This window comes from Salvelinus alpinus, chromosome 4 (genome assembly GCF_045679555.1).
Source record: "Salvelinus alpinus chromosome 4, SLU_Salpinus.1, whole genome shotgun sequence".
Lineage (NCBI taxonomy): Eukaryota > Metazoa > Chordata > Actinopteri > Salmoniformes > Salmonidae > Salvelinus > Salvelinus alpinus.
This window is the reverse complement of record NC_092089.1, coordinates 26549994-26565464: the sequence shown is the minus strand read 5'-3', so window position 1 is coordinate 26565464 and position 15471 is coordinate 26549994. Positions and strand designations below refer to the sequence as shown.

At 47.1% G+C, this 15471-nt stretch overlaps 1 protein-coding gene across 3 annotated transcripts; it reads right to left on the bottom strand.

The window, feature by feature from the left end:
* Window positions 1-15407, bottom strand: siglec15l (sialic acid binding Ig-like lectin 15, like). 3 transcript variants are annotated; one of them, XM_071396315.1, is made up of 10 exons: window positions 15279-15407; window positions 14505-14900; window positions 14033-14386; window positions 13869-13937; window positions 13277-13321; window positions 13089-13187; window positions 12943-12981; window positions 12689-12762; window positions 10992-11213; window positions 1-139 (listed from the first exon to the last, which is right to left on the bottom strand). In XM_071396315.1, exons 1-8 carry the CDS (start codon window positions 15319-15321, stop codon window positions 12731-12733), a joined length of 1077 nt encoding a protein of 358 aa, XP_071252416.1. In that variant the 5' UTR covers window positions 15322-15407; the 3' UTR covers window positions 1-139; window positions 10992-11213; window positions 12689-12730. The 3 variants fall into 3 exon arrangements, with proteins under 3 accessions (XP_071252416.1, XP_071252417.1, XP_071252418.1); XM_071396316.1 differs by having other exon boundaries at window positions 10992-11210; XM_071396317.1 differs by lacking the exon at window positions 13277-13321.
* Between the last annotated feature and the right edge of the window lie 64 nt (window positions 15408-15471).

Here is a 15471-nt window from a genome sequence, read left to right as displayed (position 1 = left end):
GTCTGAACACATACATGAGGTAGAAGATGAGGAAGGCTATGAGGAACCATAGCGTCACCACCTCAAAGTACCGAAAGGCTGAGAAATCAGTCCAACCTCGTGCACAGTGTACACACAGGAACGCAATCAGGAGGGCTACCTGCAAACACACAGATAAATAACTATTTGTTTCCATGTCCCAGTATGATTCCAATCGTGGAGCATTTTGGCACCATATCAACACTGCAACTCCTGTGTTAAAAATGTATCTTAGTCTGCAATAGCGGACTGCAATAGCATCGAATAGTCCCCGCGATACGCAACTGTTCAGGGAAGTCAGGAACCAATACACGCAGTCAGTCAGGAAAACAAAGGCTAGCTTTTTCAAACAGAAATTTACATCCTGTAGCTCTAACTCTAAAAACTTTTGGGACACTGTAAAGTCCATGGAGAACAAGAGCCCCTCCTCCCAGCTGCCCACTGCACTGAGGCTAGGTAACACGGTCACCACCGATAAATCCATGATAATCAAAAATTTCAATAAGCATTTCTCTACTGCTGGCCATGCTTTCCTCCTGGCTACCCCAACCATGTCCAGCAGCTCTCCCCCCGCAGCTACTTGCCCGAGCCTCGCCAGCTTCTCCTTCACCCAAATCCAGGTAGCAGATGTTCTGAAAGAGCTGCAAAACCTGGACCCGTACAAATCAGTTAGGCTAGACAATCTGGTCCCTCTCTTTCTAAAATTATCCACCGCCATTGTTGCAACCCCTATTACCAGTCTGTTCAACCTCTCTTTCGTATCGTCCGAGATCCCTAAAGATTGGAAAGCTGCCGCGGTCATCCCCCTCTTCAAAGGGGGTGACACTCTAGACCCAAACTGTTATAGACCTATATCCATCCTGCCCTGCCTCTCTGAAGTCTTCGAAAGCCAAGTTAATAAACAGATCACTGACCATTTAGAATCCCACCGTACCTTCTCTGCTGTGCAATCCGGTTTCCGAGCTGGTCACGGGTGCACCTCAGCCACGCTCAAGGTACTAAACGATATCATAACCGCCATCGATAAAAGACAGTACTGTGCAGCCGTCTTCATCGACCTGGCCAAGGCTTTCGACTCTGTCAATCACCTTATTCTTATCGGCAGACTCAACAGCCCTGGTTTCTCAAATGACTGCCTCGCCTGGTTCACCAACTACTTCGCAGACAGAGTTCAGTGTGTCAAATCGGAGGGCCTGTTGTCCGAACCTCTGGCAATCTCTATGAGTGTACCACAGGGTTCAATTCTCGGGCCGACTCTTTTCTCTGTATATATCAATGATATCTCTCTTGCTGCGGGTGATTCCCTGATCCACGTGTACGCAGACGACACCATTCTGTATACATCTGGCCCTTCTTTGGACACTGTGTTAACTAACTTCCAAACGAGCTTCAATGCCATATAACACTCCTTCCGTGGCCTCCAACTGCTCTTAAACGCTAGTAAAACCAAATGCATGCTTTTCAACCGTTCGCTGCCCACACCCGCCCGCCCGACTAGCATCACTACCCTGGACGGTTCTGGCCTAGAATATATGGACAACTACAAATACCTAGGTGTCTGGCTAGACTGTAAACTCTCCTTCCAGACTCATATTAAACATCTCCAATCCAAAATCAAACCTAGAATTGCCTTTCTATTTCGCAAAAAAGCCTCCTTCACTCACGCTGCCAAACTTACCCTAGTAAAACTGACTATCCTACCGATCCTCGACGTCATCTACAAAATAGCTTCCAATACTCTACTCAGCAAACTGGATGCAGTCTATCACAATGCCATCCGTTTTGTTACCAAAGCCCCTTATACCACCCACCACTACGACCTGTATGCTCTAGTCGGCTGGCCCTCGCTACATATTCGCCGCTAGACACACTGGCTCCAGGTCATCTATAAGTCTATGCTAGGTAAAGCTTTGCCTTATCTCAGCACACTGGTCACGATAACAACACCCACCCGTAGCACGCGCTCCAGCAGGTATATCTCACTGGTCATCCCCAAAGCCAACACCTCATTTGGCCGCCTTTCCTTCCAGTTCTCTGCTGCCAGTGACTGGAACGGATTGCAAAAATCACTGAAGCTGGAGACTTATATTTCCCTCACTAACTTTAAACATCAGCTATCTGAGAAGCTAACCGATTGCTGCAGCTATACATAGTCCATCTGTAAATAGCCCACCCAATCTACCTACCTCATCCCCATATTGTTTTGATTTACTTTTCTGCCCTTTTGCACACCAGTATCTCTACTTGCACATCATCATCTGCTCATTTATCACTCCAGTGTTAATCTGCTAAATTGTAATTACTTCGCTACTCTGGCCTATTTATTGCCTACCTCCTCACACCATTTGCACACACTGTATATAGACTTTATTTTTTCTATTGTGTTATTGACTGTACTCTTGTTTATTCCATGTGTAACTCTGTGTTGTTGTTTGTGTCGCACTGCTTTGCTTTATCTTGTCCAGGTCGCAGTTGTAAATGAGAACTTGTTCTCAACTAGCTTACCTGGTTAAATAAAGGTGAAATAAAATTAAAATTAAAATTCTGGTAACAGTAGGTTGGTCCAGAATCTAGTTTTCAACACAATCCAGCTCTCACATGGCTGATGTTCAAGGTTCACAATTTTCCCGTTCACATGCCGTTAAACATGCTTTATTGCTTCATATTGTAGGGCAGTTGCAGGGTATATGGAATAACATTGACATTATTAAGCCACAAGGGAGAGGCTGAAAGTCATTAGTCACTAAACACTTCTGTAAACAGGAAATAACACCCATAACCAGCTTCCTCCATTTTTCCTCTGAAACACCACCATCATTCCTGTGATGATGACTATAAATAAGCAAGCCTGTAACAGAAAAGTAGTGAAGATTAAGATGCAAACCACTGTATTCTACTGTGACAAACACAGATATAAAGAGGGGAGAACAGACAACATTCGTGTGATTTCCCTGATTTCCCTGAAGCCCTGATTTCACAACCTTTGTTATGAAGGTGTAATAAAGTGTCATTAATGACAAAATTCGGACATTCTGAGAGATGATGATAAGCATTCATTTATTTGAAGGTAGACAGCAATATGACATCACCATACACAGTGGGACAAGTTCCTGCATTACAGAAATCAACAACAACAGAATTCTAATCTGCCAAGATTTCCACTATTTCAAACACTGGGGGGGTGGGGGGGGGGGGGGGGGGCTCCCAGTGTAGATTGTCTCAGTCATTTAAATATATTTTAGTATTCCACTAAACTTGTAGTTTTTATATAGGCTATTGGTTTCCACTGGTATAGGCCTAATTCCTGTTATAAAGGCTATTGGTTTCCACTAGTATTAGCCTAATTCCTGTTATTGGTTTCCACTAGTATTAACCATAATTCCTGTTATAAAGGCTATTGGTTTCCACTAGTATTAACCATAATTCCTGTTATAAAGGCTATTTGTTTCCACTGGTATAGGCCTAATTCCTGTTATAAAGGCTATTGGTTTCCACTAGTATTAACCATAATTCCTGTTATAAAGGCTATTGGTTTCCACTGGTATAGGCCTAATTCCTGTTATAAAGGCTATTGGTTTCCACTAGTATTAGCCTAATTCATGTTATAAAGGCTATTGGTTTCTACTAGTATTAGCCTAATTCCTGTTATAAAGGCTATTGGTTTCCACTAGTATTAGCCTAATTCCTGTTATAAAGGCTATTGGTTTCCACTAGTATTAGCCTAATTCCTGTTATAAAGGCTATTGGTTTCCACTAGTATTAGCCTAATTCATGTTATAAAGGCTATTGGTTTCCACTAGTATTAGCCTAATTCGTGTTATAAAGGCTATTGGTTTCCACTAGTATTAGCCTAATTCATGTTATAAAGGCTATTGGTTTCTACTAGTATTAGCCTAATTCATGTTATAAAGGCTATTGGTTTCCACTAGTATTAGCCTAATTCATATTTGCATGTTAATGTTTTGTGTAGTAGCCTAGTCGTAGCCTAACCGTCAGAGAAAGCCACCTAGTAGACAGTGGTGTAAAGTACTTAAGTAAAAATACTTTAAAGTACTACTTAAGTAGTTTTTTGGGGTATCTGTACTTTAGTATTTATATTTTTGACAGCTTTTACTTTTACGTCACTACATTCCTAAAGAAAATAATGTACTTTTTACTCCATACATTTTCCCTGACACCCAAAAGTACTCGTTACATTTTGAATGCTTAGCAGGGCAGGAAAATTGTCTAATTCACACACTTATCAAGAGAACATCCCTGGTCATCCCCATGGCCTCTGATCTGGCGGACTTGACTCAACACATGCCTCGTTTATAAATGATGTCTGAGTGTTAGCGCATGCCCCTGGCTATCAGTAAATAAAGAAAATATGAAAATGATGCCGTGTGGATTGCTTAATATAAGGAATTTGAAATTATTTAGACTTTTATTTTTGATACTAAAGTATATTTTAGCAATTACATTTACTTTTGATACTTAAGTATAGTGTAATGACCTGACTAGATCATAAAAGAACAACTGTCCAGACAGAGGATTGAGTTTACGAATGGACGGTTTATTAAACCAACTTTACACAGGCTACTGTTTGGCCGTAGCCCACGCCAAATAAGTGAAAGATAACACACAAGCCAATCGTGACCTTCTCTTGTGGAGCCCAGACGTAAGAGAGAGAACAAAGGCAAAACCTGGTCTTAACTTCCAATGCTCCATCCCCCTGCCCAACCCCCCTCCACGCCACTCCGCCAACCACCAGGATGCCCGGCATCAGAACATTCCAGGCATTCCCGTGATTGGCAGATAGCAGGTTGACTGACATGTCGGACCCCGCGAACACAACCACCTACTAGCCTAACACATAACACACAGCTGTCTGTGCGGGTCGCTACACAGCCCCCCCACCACAAAGTCCCTCGTCCCCGAGGGAACAAACAAAGTCTCTGAAGCGACCCGGAGGTCTCCTTTGCCTGCGTGGCCGTGATGGTCGCAGAGTGCCCCTCTGGGAACCAGGGGATGAAGGCAGGGATATGGGGGACAAGGAAGCGGGAACGGGTAATACAGTCCGTGGCTCTGGGGAACCACGCGGTGACACAGGGGGGGAGCCAGGGGGAGTGGGCTGTCTGGAGCCTTGTCTGCGGCACCTGGGGGTGGGTGCCTGGAGAATGGCATTGCCAGAGAGGGGAATTGTGGGGGTTCCTGGGGTTTGGGGAGAAGAGGCCCCTCTGTATGGGGCTAACCTGTCCCGGTGCAGTGCCACCTTTCTCCCCCTGGGAGGAAGCTGCACCCGGTAAACAACCTCCCCTACCCTCTCCAGGACACTGCAGGGTCCCACCCAGTGACTGTCCAACTTGGGGCATCTGCCCTTTTTCCTTAGCGGGCTGTAGACCCAGACCAGCTCCCCAGCCACAAAGTGCCTTCCCCGGGTGTGCACGTCATAGTTCCTCTTCTGCCTCACACCTGCATTCACCAGCTGCTCTCTGGCGAAGGTGTGGGCTGTCTCCAGGCGGTCCTGGAGTCTCCGGGCATACTCCGGCCCCGGGGGAACATGAGGGCTATCCAGGGGCCGACCAAACGCCATCTCCGCAGGGGTGCGGATCTCTCTCCCGTCCCTCTCTCCGTTCGCAGTGGCGGCAGCCGTCTGCAGTACAGGGCCGACGGGACATGGCGTCGGCGTTGGAGTGGCGTGCCCCTGCCCTGTGCACCACTGTGAAGTCATACGGCTGAAGCTCCTCCAACCAGCGTGCCACCTGCCCCTCTGGCTCTCTGAAAGACATGAGCCACTGGAGAGCAGAGTGGTCAGTCCTTACAGTAAAGGGCAGACCACCCAGGTAGTACTTGAAGTGTTTGACGGAAGCCACAACAGCCAAGAGCTCCCGCCGGGTGACACAGTAGCGGCGCTCATGTTTGTCAAATGTTTTGCTGAAGTACGCCACCACTCTCTCCCCCGCTGGCCCCACCTGGGCCAGCACCCCACCCATGCCCACATTGCTCGCGTCTGTGTCCAGGATAAAGGGCAAGGTGAGGTCAGGGGGGGCGAGCACGGGGGCCTCGATCAGTGCACGTTTGAGGGTGTTGAACGCCTCCTCACACTCCACTGTCCAAGTGAAAGCTTTGTCCTTCGGCAGCAGGCGGTTCAGTGGAGCAGCAACGCTTGAGAAGCCCCGTACAAACCTCCTGTAGTACGAGGCCAGGCCAAGGAAGCTCTTCAGCTGACGCTGGTCGGTGGGGGTGGGCCAGTCTCTGACAGCCCCTACCTTGTCCTCCATGGTGCTGATCCCCTCCTTCCCCACTCGGTGGCCCAAGAAGGACACCTCTCTCCTCATGAAGTGGCACTTCTCGGGGTGGAGCTTCAGACCTGCGGCAGCCACCCTCTCCAGCACACGCCGTAGCGCCCCCAGGGCTGACTGGAAGGAGCTGCCATGGGCCAGGATGTCATCGAGGTATACCAGACACTGCTGTCTGGGGATGCCATCCAGCACCCTGTCCATCAAACGCTCAAAAGTAGCTGGAGCGTTGCACAGGCCAAAGCACAGGACCTTGAACTGCCAGTGTCCTCTGTTAGTGGAGAATGCAGTTTTGGCTCTGGCCTCTGGGGAGAGGGGCACCTGCCAGTAGCCACTGCGGAGGTCTAGTGAGGAGAACCAGGAGGACCCCCTAACCAGGTCCAGCGACTCATCGATACGTGGTATGGGGTATGAGTCCTTCCTGGTTACCTCATTCAGCCGCCTGTAGTCCGCACAGAACCTCAGCTTGCCCCCCTTCTTCGGAACCATGACGACTGGCGCCGCCCAGGGGCTGTCTGAGGGCTCAATGAAGTCTGCCCGCTGCATCTCCAACACAGCCTTGTCTGCCGCCTCCTGGCGTGCCAGCGGGATACGGCGGGGACGCATCTTGATGGGTCGAGCATCACCTGTGTCGATCTCATGCTGCACCAGATGAGTCTGACCCACCTCTTCCTCACTCAGCGCAAAGCTGTCTCTGAATTCAAACAGCAACTGCCACAACCGTTCCTGCTGCTCGGGGTCAAGACCAACACAGTTCCTCCCCCATATCTCCCTCACTGCAGACAGTGTCCTCTCCTCTCCCATCTGGGGTAGCTGGGCTGGGGGGGCGCGGCCTGGGCTCACAGAGGGCTGTGTCATGGAGGTAGCTGGGGGAATGTAACACACCGCAGTAGGTGACAGGGGGGCTGGGGAAAAGTCACACACAGCTGTGGGGGAGGGGGGGCAGCCATGAGTCTCTGCTGCTTTAACTGTTGGAGTAAAGGGTTTGTTGGGTTGAGTGAATGTGACATTAGGGGGGGCCATGGTGACTTCCGGCCCTCCCTGGAAGCTCAGTGTGCCCCTATTTAGGTCTAACTGGCAGCCTGTGCTCCTAAGAAAGTCCAACCCCAGGATACAAGGGTCCTGCACAGCCGCCACCCACACAGGATGACGCACAGTCCTGCCCCCTACTGTCAGAGTCATTATTCCCTTCCCTTTCATGGGTGCCAGCTCACCTGTGACTGTGCGGAGCTGCACAGTTGTAGGCTCACACTGAGTCCAACCTGGCACAATATCTGGCCTCACCAGGGTTACTGTGGACCCAGTGTCCACCAGGGCGGAGCAGGGCACACCCTCCACAGTGACAGGGACATGACAAAAGTCCCCAACACAGGTCCGGCCCACCACAACAACAGGCTCCATTCGCTTGCTCTCGTCTGCTTCTGGGGGAAGTGGAGCCTTGCTTCCCCGTTTGTGCCGGTGGGCTCCCCCTGAAGATGATGGTGGTTGGGATAGAAAGCCAGGGGTCCGCACTACCCGGTCTATGCGGACCCCGAGCCGTTTCCCTGAGCTCTGGGGGACATGGGGCAATTTCGGCGCAGATGGCCTGGCTGGCCACAACCCCAGCAGACCCTGGGACCAGGGTGTGTGTTTTGTGCCGCCTGTAGCGACACAGCACGAATGAGTTCTGTCATTTCAGCCACCCATGCAGGCTTTTCCGGCTCCGGGCTGCTCTGCCCCCCAGCTCGCACAGAGGGTGTGTCTCCCTGCACCCCCACCAAAGCCCCAGCTGAAGTCCCAGCCCACACCAGCTCCCTCTCCAAAGCCATCTCCAAGGCTATCTGCAATGACTCAGGATGAGCCAGCTGGGTCTGTATGCGCAGCTCCGTAGGAGAGAGCGCCTGTATGAACTGGTCCCGTGCTAGCTCGCTCTGCACGGAGGGGGGCATGTGAGCATATGCCCGCCGAGAGAGGCTCTCAATGTCATTAGCTAACACCCGTAGAGGCTCTCCTGGCTGCCTGCGTCTATTACTCAGTTCGGAGCGCAGTAGCCCGGGCTGTACACACTGTCCATAGCGCCTCCTCAGTGCTCCCACTAAAGCGCCATAATCATGTCTGTCCTCGGGGCTAATCAATATCAAACAGGACAGAGCTTCATCCGTGAGGCATAAAGCCAACTGCAGTGCCCTTTCTTCATCCGACCACCCCCTAAAATGAGCTAACAGTTCAAACTGAGCATGAAAAGCTTCCCAATCCGCCTTACCGGAATACTTCGGGGTCTTAACAGATACGGACGCAGCCGGGAACTGGGCGCCGCCATGTTTGTTTACATCCTGAGCCCCAGATTCCTCGTCCCGCCGCGTCGACGTCACCACTTCGGCCCGCCCACCAGAATCCGCGCGAAACACAGTCGACGAGGCGCTCATGCCCGCTTCAGCCGCCATCACTCTAGCGTCCTCCCTCAAGCGGCCTCTGCGCTCCGACGCCCTGGCGATCTCCTCAGCCAGAACCTCTGACGTCCATTCACACGTATCTCTTTGGCCATAATCTTTCCCTACCTCCACCTTCACTTTCGGATTCCCTCGAAGCATTTTCAACCCCCGTTCTCACCTACGGTAGCTAGCCACAGAAGTCAGCTAGCTAGCTGGCTAACTTTTATCCACGTTTTTACTTCTGACACCAATGTAATGACCTGACTAGATCATAAAAGAACAACTGTCCAGACAGAGGATTGAGTTTACGAATGGACGGTTTATTAAACCAACTTTACACAGGCTACTGTTTGGCCGTAGCCCACGCCAAATAAGTGAAAGATAACACACAAGCCAATCGTGACCTTCTCTTGTGGAGCCCAGACGTAAGAGAGAGAACAAAGGCAAAACCTGGTCTTAACTTCCAATGCTCCATCCCCCTGCCCAACCCCCCTCCACGCCACTCCGCCAACCACCAGGATGCCCGGCATCAGAACATTCCAGGCATTCCCGTGATTGGCAGATAGCAGGTTGACTGACATGTCGGACCCCGCGAACACAACCACCTACTAGCCTAACACATAACACACAGCTGTCTGTGCGGGTCGCTACAATAGTTTAAACCAAATACTTTTACACTTTTACTCAAACAATATTTTACCGGGTGAATTTCACTTTTACTTGAGTCATTTTCTATTAAGGTATCTACTTTTACAACAATTGGGTACTTTTTCCACTACTGCTGGTAGCATACGAATGAAAACTTTAGTTTCTGTTACGCACCTCGCTCCCCTTTATCCTCAACTTTTGAGTGCATTCTCCACATTTTGGATTAAAGATCACGAAGACAGCAGACAGTAAGCAATATAAAATACAACCCAATCCCAACATTGAAAATAAAAACGTACAAAAAATTGTATAATTCTGTGCAGAACATCAGTCTACATATCTGATCAAAAGCTCTTACCAATTGGGCGATTTTCAGTAATCCTTGTACAGAGCGAGTATAGCCCAAATTCAAGAAACCTTCGCCTGAAGACGATGTCGTCGTGGTGGTGGTAGTAACAACAGTATGAGACATTTTGATATGTATAAATAAATTAAATACAGTGTAAATTGTCTAGACTAGTTTATTGTGGCCCAGGAATCACAGGCGGCTGCTACTACTGTGCTTCGTCTACGTCATTGTCGTTACTAGTTACCACAGCCACAAAGTCATAAACCCCGCCTGTTTCTACAAATCTTCTTAAAATGTGATTTTAAACCTAATCCTAACCTTATGCCTAACCGTAACCTTAAATTAAGACCAAAAAGCACAATTGCAGGTTATTTTACGATACATTTTTACGATAGCCAATTTAGACTTTGCGGCTGTGGTAACCCTACTTCATTGAGGGTGAGATTCAGTTGGGGTGGGGTTTCCAGGAAACAGTAGCAATTTTCAACTTCAACAGCTACAATGTTGCTTTTACTCGATGGGCCAGTTCGTTTTGCATGGCCCCAGGTGAGTGGTGAATTTATTTAAGGACCAATGGAATGGACTAAAATGTGTTAGACACCGGGTAAAGAAAAACAAACTCGCCCATGGACATAAAATGACTGACTGGAAGAGAAAGTGCTATCAAAACACGTATTGTCCGCAAATCACTCCCGCACGATTGGGTCTCATTTCACGCTACTGGCAGCGTCACCGCTGTGTTATGGATGTAAATAATGAAGCACTTACAGTCTCCACATAAATAGTGTTCACATGATGGTTGAAGTTGATCTGTAGAAGTTGATTAAGCATGTGGCTATCAATCTGAATATGTTTGAAGTTCATCAAACTTATGCCTACTATTGTTAATGACATTTTAGGCCCTATATCACTGTAGCCTGCACCATAGACCCATACCTATTCGACCTCGTACTATATCACAGCTGAATTGTATTTGTCCCAGGTTAATTGAAAAAAAATTCCACCCACATTGCACAAGCAAGCAAGAAGCTCACATTACTATATGGTCAGACCTAATGTAGGTTTTGCGGTTGAATTGGTAACCATGTGGTGTCAACAGGTGTTAAACTATAGGCTCACTATCCTATCCCAAGGGGACTGCACTAATGGGACTACCCCAGGCCATGCTAAAATAGATTCAGTGTAGTGTATTATTTACATCTTCATGCTTTAAACATCATTATGTCGTTCTGCCCCTGAACAAGGCAGTTAACCCACTGTTCATAGGCACCCACAGACACTTACCAAAAATAACCAACTAAGCACAAATGTTAGGCCCATGTCAATCAAGCTACATAACAAAATGGATAGCGATGAAGTAAGACTGAACCCCATCAGGAAGGAGTTTTTCATATTTCGATGCTTTGCAGCAGTAGGGTTTTGTTTCTGGTACCCCCCATCCATAAACAGCTGTTACAATGGAGACGAGGGCAGGATGCTCTTCTCTGTCACCACGTCCCGCGACTGCTACAGAGCAGAATGGGAAAGAGTGCTTAGAAAACATTACCACATAAAGGCGCTCGCGCGCACACAGACAGACAGACACACTCTGGCTGTGCATACCAGTAGGCCTAGTCTCCATACGAGCAAGTGAAGCCAGATATGGAGACCAAACCACACCCTAAAAGGACATTATCATGGCAAGCCAAACAGTCTTATGCATCAGCTGTACAATCTTAAGAACCTGAATGAGTTACTCTCTGCATGTGGTCCAGAGGAACTAGATCCTCCATGACACTTTGAGAACATCAGAAACACTGCAGCCAAAGGAAACCAATACATTTACATGTACAAATGCACCACACGCTTTCTGCTTCATGGTTCTGCAGGGACGTTTAGTTTAGTGATGCACCCCACGCTTTCTGCATCATGGTTCTGCAGGGACGTTTAGTTTAGTGATGCACCACACGCTTTCTGCTTCATGGTTCTGCAGGGACATTTAGTTTAGTGATGCACCACATGCTTTCTGCATCATGGTTCTGCAGGGACGTTTAGTTTAGTGATGCACCACATGCTTTCTGCTTCATGGTTCTGCAGGGACGTTTAGTTTAGTGATGCACCACACGCTTTCTGCATCATGGTTCTGCAGGGACGTTTAGTTTAGTGATGCACCACACGCTTTCTGCTTCATGGTTCTGCAGGGATGTTTAGTTTAGTGATGCACCACACGCTTTCTGAATCATGGTTCTGCAGGGACGTTTAGTTTAGTGATGCACCACACGCTTTCTGCTTCATGGTTCTGCAGGGACGTTTAGTTTAGTGATGCACCACACGCTGTCTGCATCATGGTTCTGCAGGGACGTTTAGTTTAGTGATGCACCACACGCTTTCTGCTTCATGGTTCTGCAGGGGCGTTTAGTTTCGTTTAGTGATGCACCACATGGTAAGAACATGGACATGGACCCAAGCGACTTTGCGTCCTTGAAAAATGCTATATAAATACTATGTATTATTATGAATATTATTATTATTATACACCAATATGAGAAAACCCTTCAGTAGTTGGATTACAGAGTTCCTTGCAGAGCCGGTGGTTGACCACACTCAACCACAGGTACACTCAAGTTTTGCCCAGATAGCATCAGCTGGTTCTGTGGAGGTTGAGGCGAATGACTGCACTGGAGTTCCTCTTTGGGTTCATGTGATGTGTGTTTAAAAGGAACGCTTCACTTCTTTGAAAGGAAACCCAGAAGTATAATGATGTAATGGCGCTCCAGAACAATAACAGTTGTTATTGAGTAACATTTTTGACAATTAGAATAACAATACAGTTACAATAACACTTCCATAAGAATAACAATATAAAAACGAAATCTACCAAGTTGTCCCAATGTTGTGAACAATGGCAATAAGACTGACTGCCAAACTCTCGTTGATTTTTTTTGAAGGTGTCTTGGGAAATGTCTGTCAGAATGAGGGAGGTCAGTTTCATTATGACATACCTCTAGAGTTGCATTCTCTCTGTGGTGCCTCGGCAGTTCACCCTAGCATACCCTCACAATAGCATAGTGGACACCTGAAATGACAATGGACAGCATAATCAGAATAATGGAATGACAATGAAGAGTGAAGGGTTGGCATTATATCATGTTATGTAGTGTTAAGGACATTGGTGTTTCAGCTTTATTATGCAATCTTAGACTTTCTTGTGTCACTTTCAAGAAAAGCACTATGTCAAGGATAAAAAATAATTCACCTTCATCTGGTATGGGGACACGAGAGCTTCTTTGGGGTGCTTAAAAGAAAAGAGGGCAATTTCACAAGCTTATCTGAGCTGGTTCTGGTACTTAGTGGTATACCTATGGAATTCATGGCCCAAAATTGCAATAATTGAATACTTACATTGAGTGGTGGTGTTCAGTTGAATGGTTGCGTATACCAGATTTAGCTCCATGTCGCCATCTTCTGGTGAATCATGTTTATGCAACGACTGTGGGCTTTCTGTTTGTGCAGAGAACGACAGTAATAAACGATGTGACACATTACAGATCTGAACCATCAGCAAATCCTTTACGGTCTTGTCCACTCACCCATTTCTGAGACATTGGCGTAGATAGAGGATTCACTGACCACAGCTTTAGAAACAGGGAAGTAACATGTACAAATGTAAACTGCTGTGACGCACAAAGTTTATGACTGAATGAGAGGACATGAAGAGCTATGCTCAGACTCGATACTGGACCCGATCTATGTTGCCCACTTCTACAGAGGTGTAGTTGGGACAGCAGGCAGGGATTGAAGGAGACGGGAGAAGAGGGTGTAGAATACACAGACAATGAGTGGGCCGTAGACAAGTAAAGTTGATGGAGTGGTACATAGGGAAGCATATGTGTGGAGATAGGCAGCAGGTAGTCTAGCGGGTTAAGAGTGTTGGGCCAGTTCGAATCCCTGAGCAAACTAGGTAAAACATCTGCCGATGTGCCCTTGAGCAAGGCACTTAACCCTAATTGCTCCTGTAAGTCGCTCTGGATAAAGCGTCCGCTAAATTACAAAAATAAAAAAATGTACTGAATAGCTTACAACTTAAACTGGCTTTCAACTCAAACTCCGAGGAAAGATTATTACTGATCAGAAATACTATTCAAAGACTCAGATTGTCTAGAAAAGAGTAAGACCCCTTACCTATAGCAGGATCTGTGCACAACTCAGATTGCTGCTTAATCTTTTCTGAATTGCAGTATCTCAGGTATCCTTTTGGAAAAGACCAGAGATAGTATATGAATCTGTAAATACACCAAAAATATAATATCTTAACTAGTATTTATTTTCTTACAGAGACCACCTACCTCTTTTTCTCAGGTTAAATAAAGCCCCGCCAAGGAGCAGCAGCAGAAGCAGGACCCCACACACAGAGAGGGCTACGGTCAGCACAGTGGGTCCAGGGGGGAACCGTCTCTCTGCCCTCCCCAGGCTGTTCTCTGCCCTGCAGGTGTACACTTCCTGGTTGAAGTAGGGGATTGAACTGGTCCACTGAAATGGGTGGGTTCCTATGATGCTGACACCTGGGTCTATGTTGCCCTTAGAGGAGGAGAACCAGGTGATGGTGGATGGGGGGTTCCCCTCAACTACACACCTGAGGCTCCCGTTGCCTGGTCCGAGGGAAGCCTCTACCCAAGACAGGCTGAGAATCTGGGCCTTAGCTAGGGACAAAGCACAAACCTTGCATGAGTATCATTTTGGTAAAGAGTTTCATTTTCCTAGACCACCAGACCCTCAATAAAACATATTTTATTGCTGACAACGTAGTGAGACCTTTACCATTGATATTGAGCTGTGTGCCGCTGGCAGTCTGCCACTTCCCATCACCCCAGTAATAGTCCAGCTCCACTCTGCAGAAGTATACTCCATTGTCTGTGACCGCCAGATCTCTGATGAGGAGAGAGAGATCCCTCTGCTTAGGGTCTCCTTTGACTGAGAAGCGTTGGTATGACTCTGGAACTGAGCATTCATTCATTCCACCCGTAGTAACATTTGTCACCTTGCATTGGAAGAAGGGCGTATCATGGAATTGTCTGGTGATCCACTGAACTGTGATGTCTTTGGAGTAGTCTTGTTGCTTGGGGTGGGTGAAGGAGCAGGGTAGGACCACATCTCCTCCTATGGTGCTATTCACTACAGGGGGAACTGTCATGGACCACTGTTGTGAGAAGGTGCCTAATGGGAGGAATATTAGTTCACAATTAGAGAAATTAGAGAAATCAACCATATTATGGATATTTCATGTTTGTTTTTTCTGATCTCAAGTGTTTTTTTAAACTTGTATTCTAATTGGTTCAATAGGCAATCTATTGCTCCTTGTTGATATTCTGTTGTACTTTATTTAAACACGTCACACACGTCACTACCCAAAGGATCAACAAATCATCTCTTATGATACTGTATAAACATATACTCATCAATATTACAACAGTAAAGATGGATAATTCCTTTATTTCCAAATGATTCAAGAATGCTAAAGCTTAAATAGGAATGTTTCACCAAAATGAAAAAGTGGATGTGAATAGAAATAGGTAAAACTGGAGTTTGGCCTACCTGTAATGACAGAGACGAGAGAGAAGAGTTGAGCCTGCAACATCCTAAAGGTAATCAAATATATACGTATCCCACTAGCACTGGAGAGAAAGAAAGTCAAGTCACGGAGAGGAATTTCTACAAACACAATGCCTGAAATCAGGAAACAGAGTTGTGAAATGTACAACATGAGAATAGCCCTTTCCCGTTTTGT

Excerpts from the sequence above, each read along its gene's own strand:
- siglec15l (XM_071396315.1), bottom strand. The coding sequence starts at position 15,321 with ATGTTGCAGGCTCAACTCTTCTCTCTCGTCTCTGTCATTACAG. Across the intron at positions 14,901-15,278 it reads TCTCGTCTCTGTCATTACAG|GCACCTTCTCACAACAGTGG; the intron begins GTAGGCCAAACT and ends TCCTCCCATTAG. Across the intron at positions 13,322-13,868 it reads GTGCACAGATCCTGCTATAG|CTGTGGTCAGTGAATCCTCT; the intron begins GTAAGGGGTCTT and ends CTGTTTCTAAAG.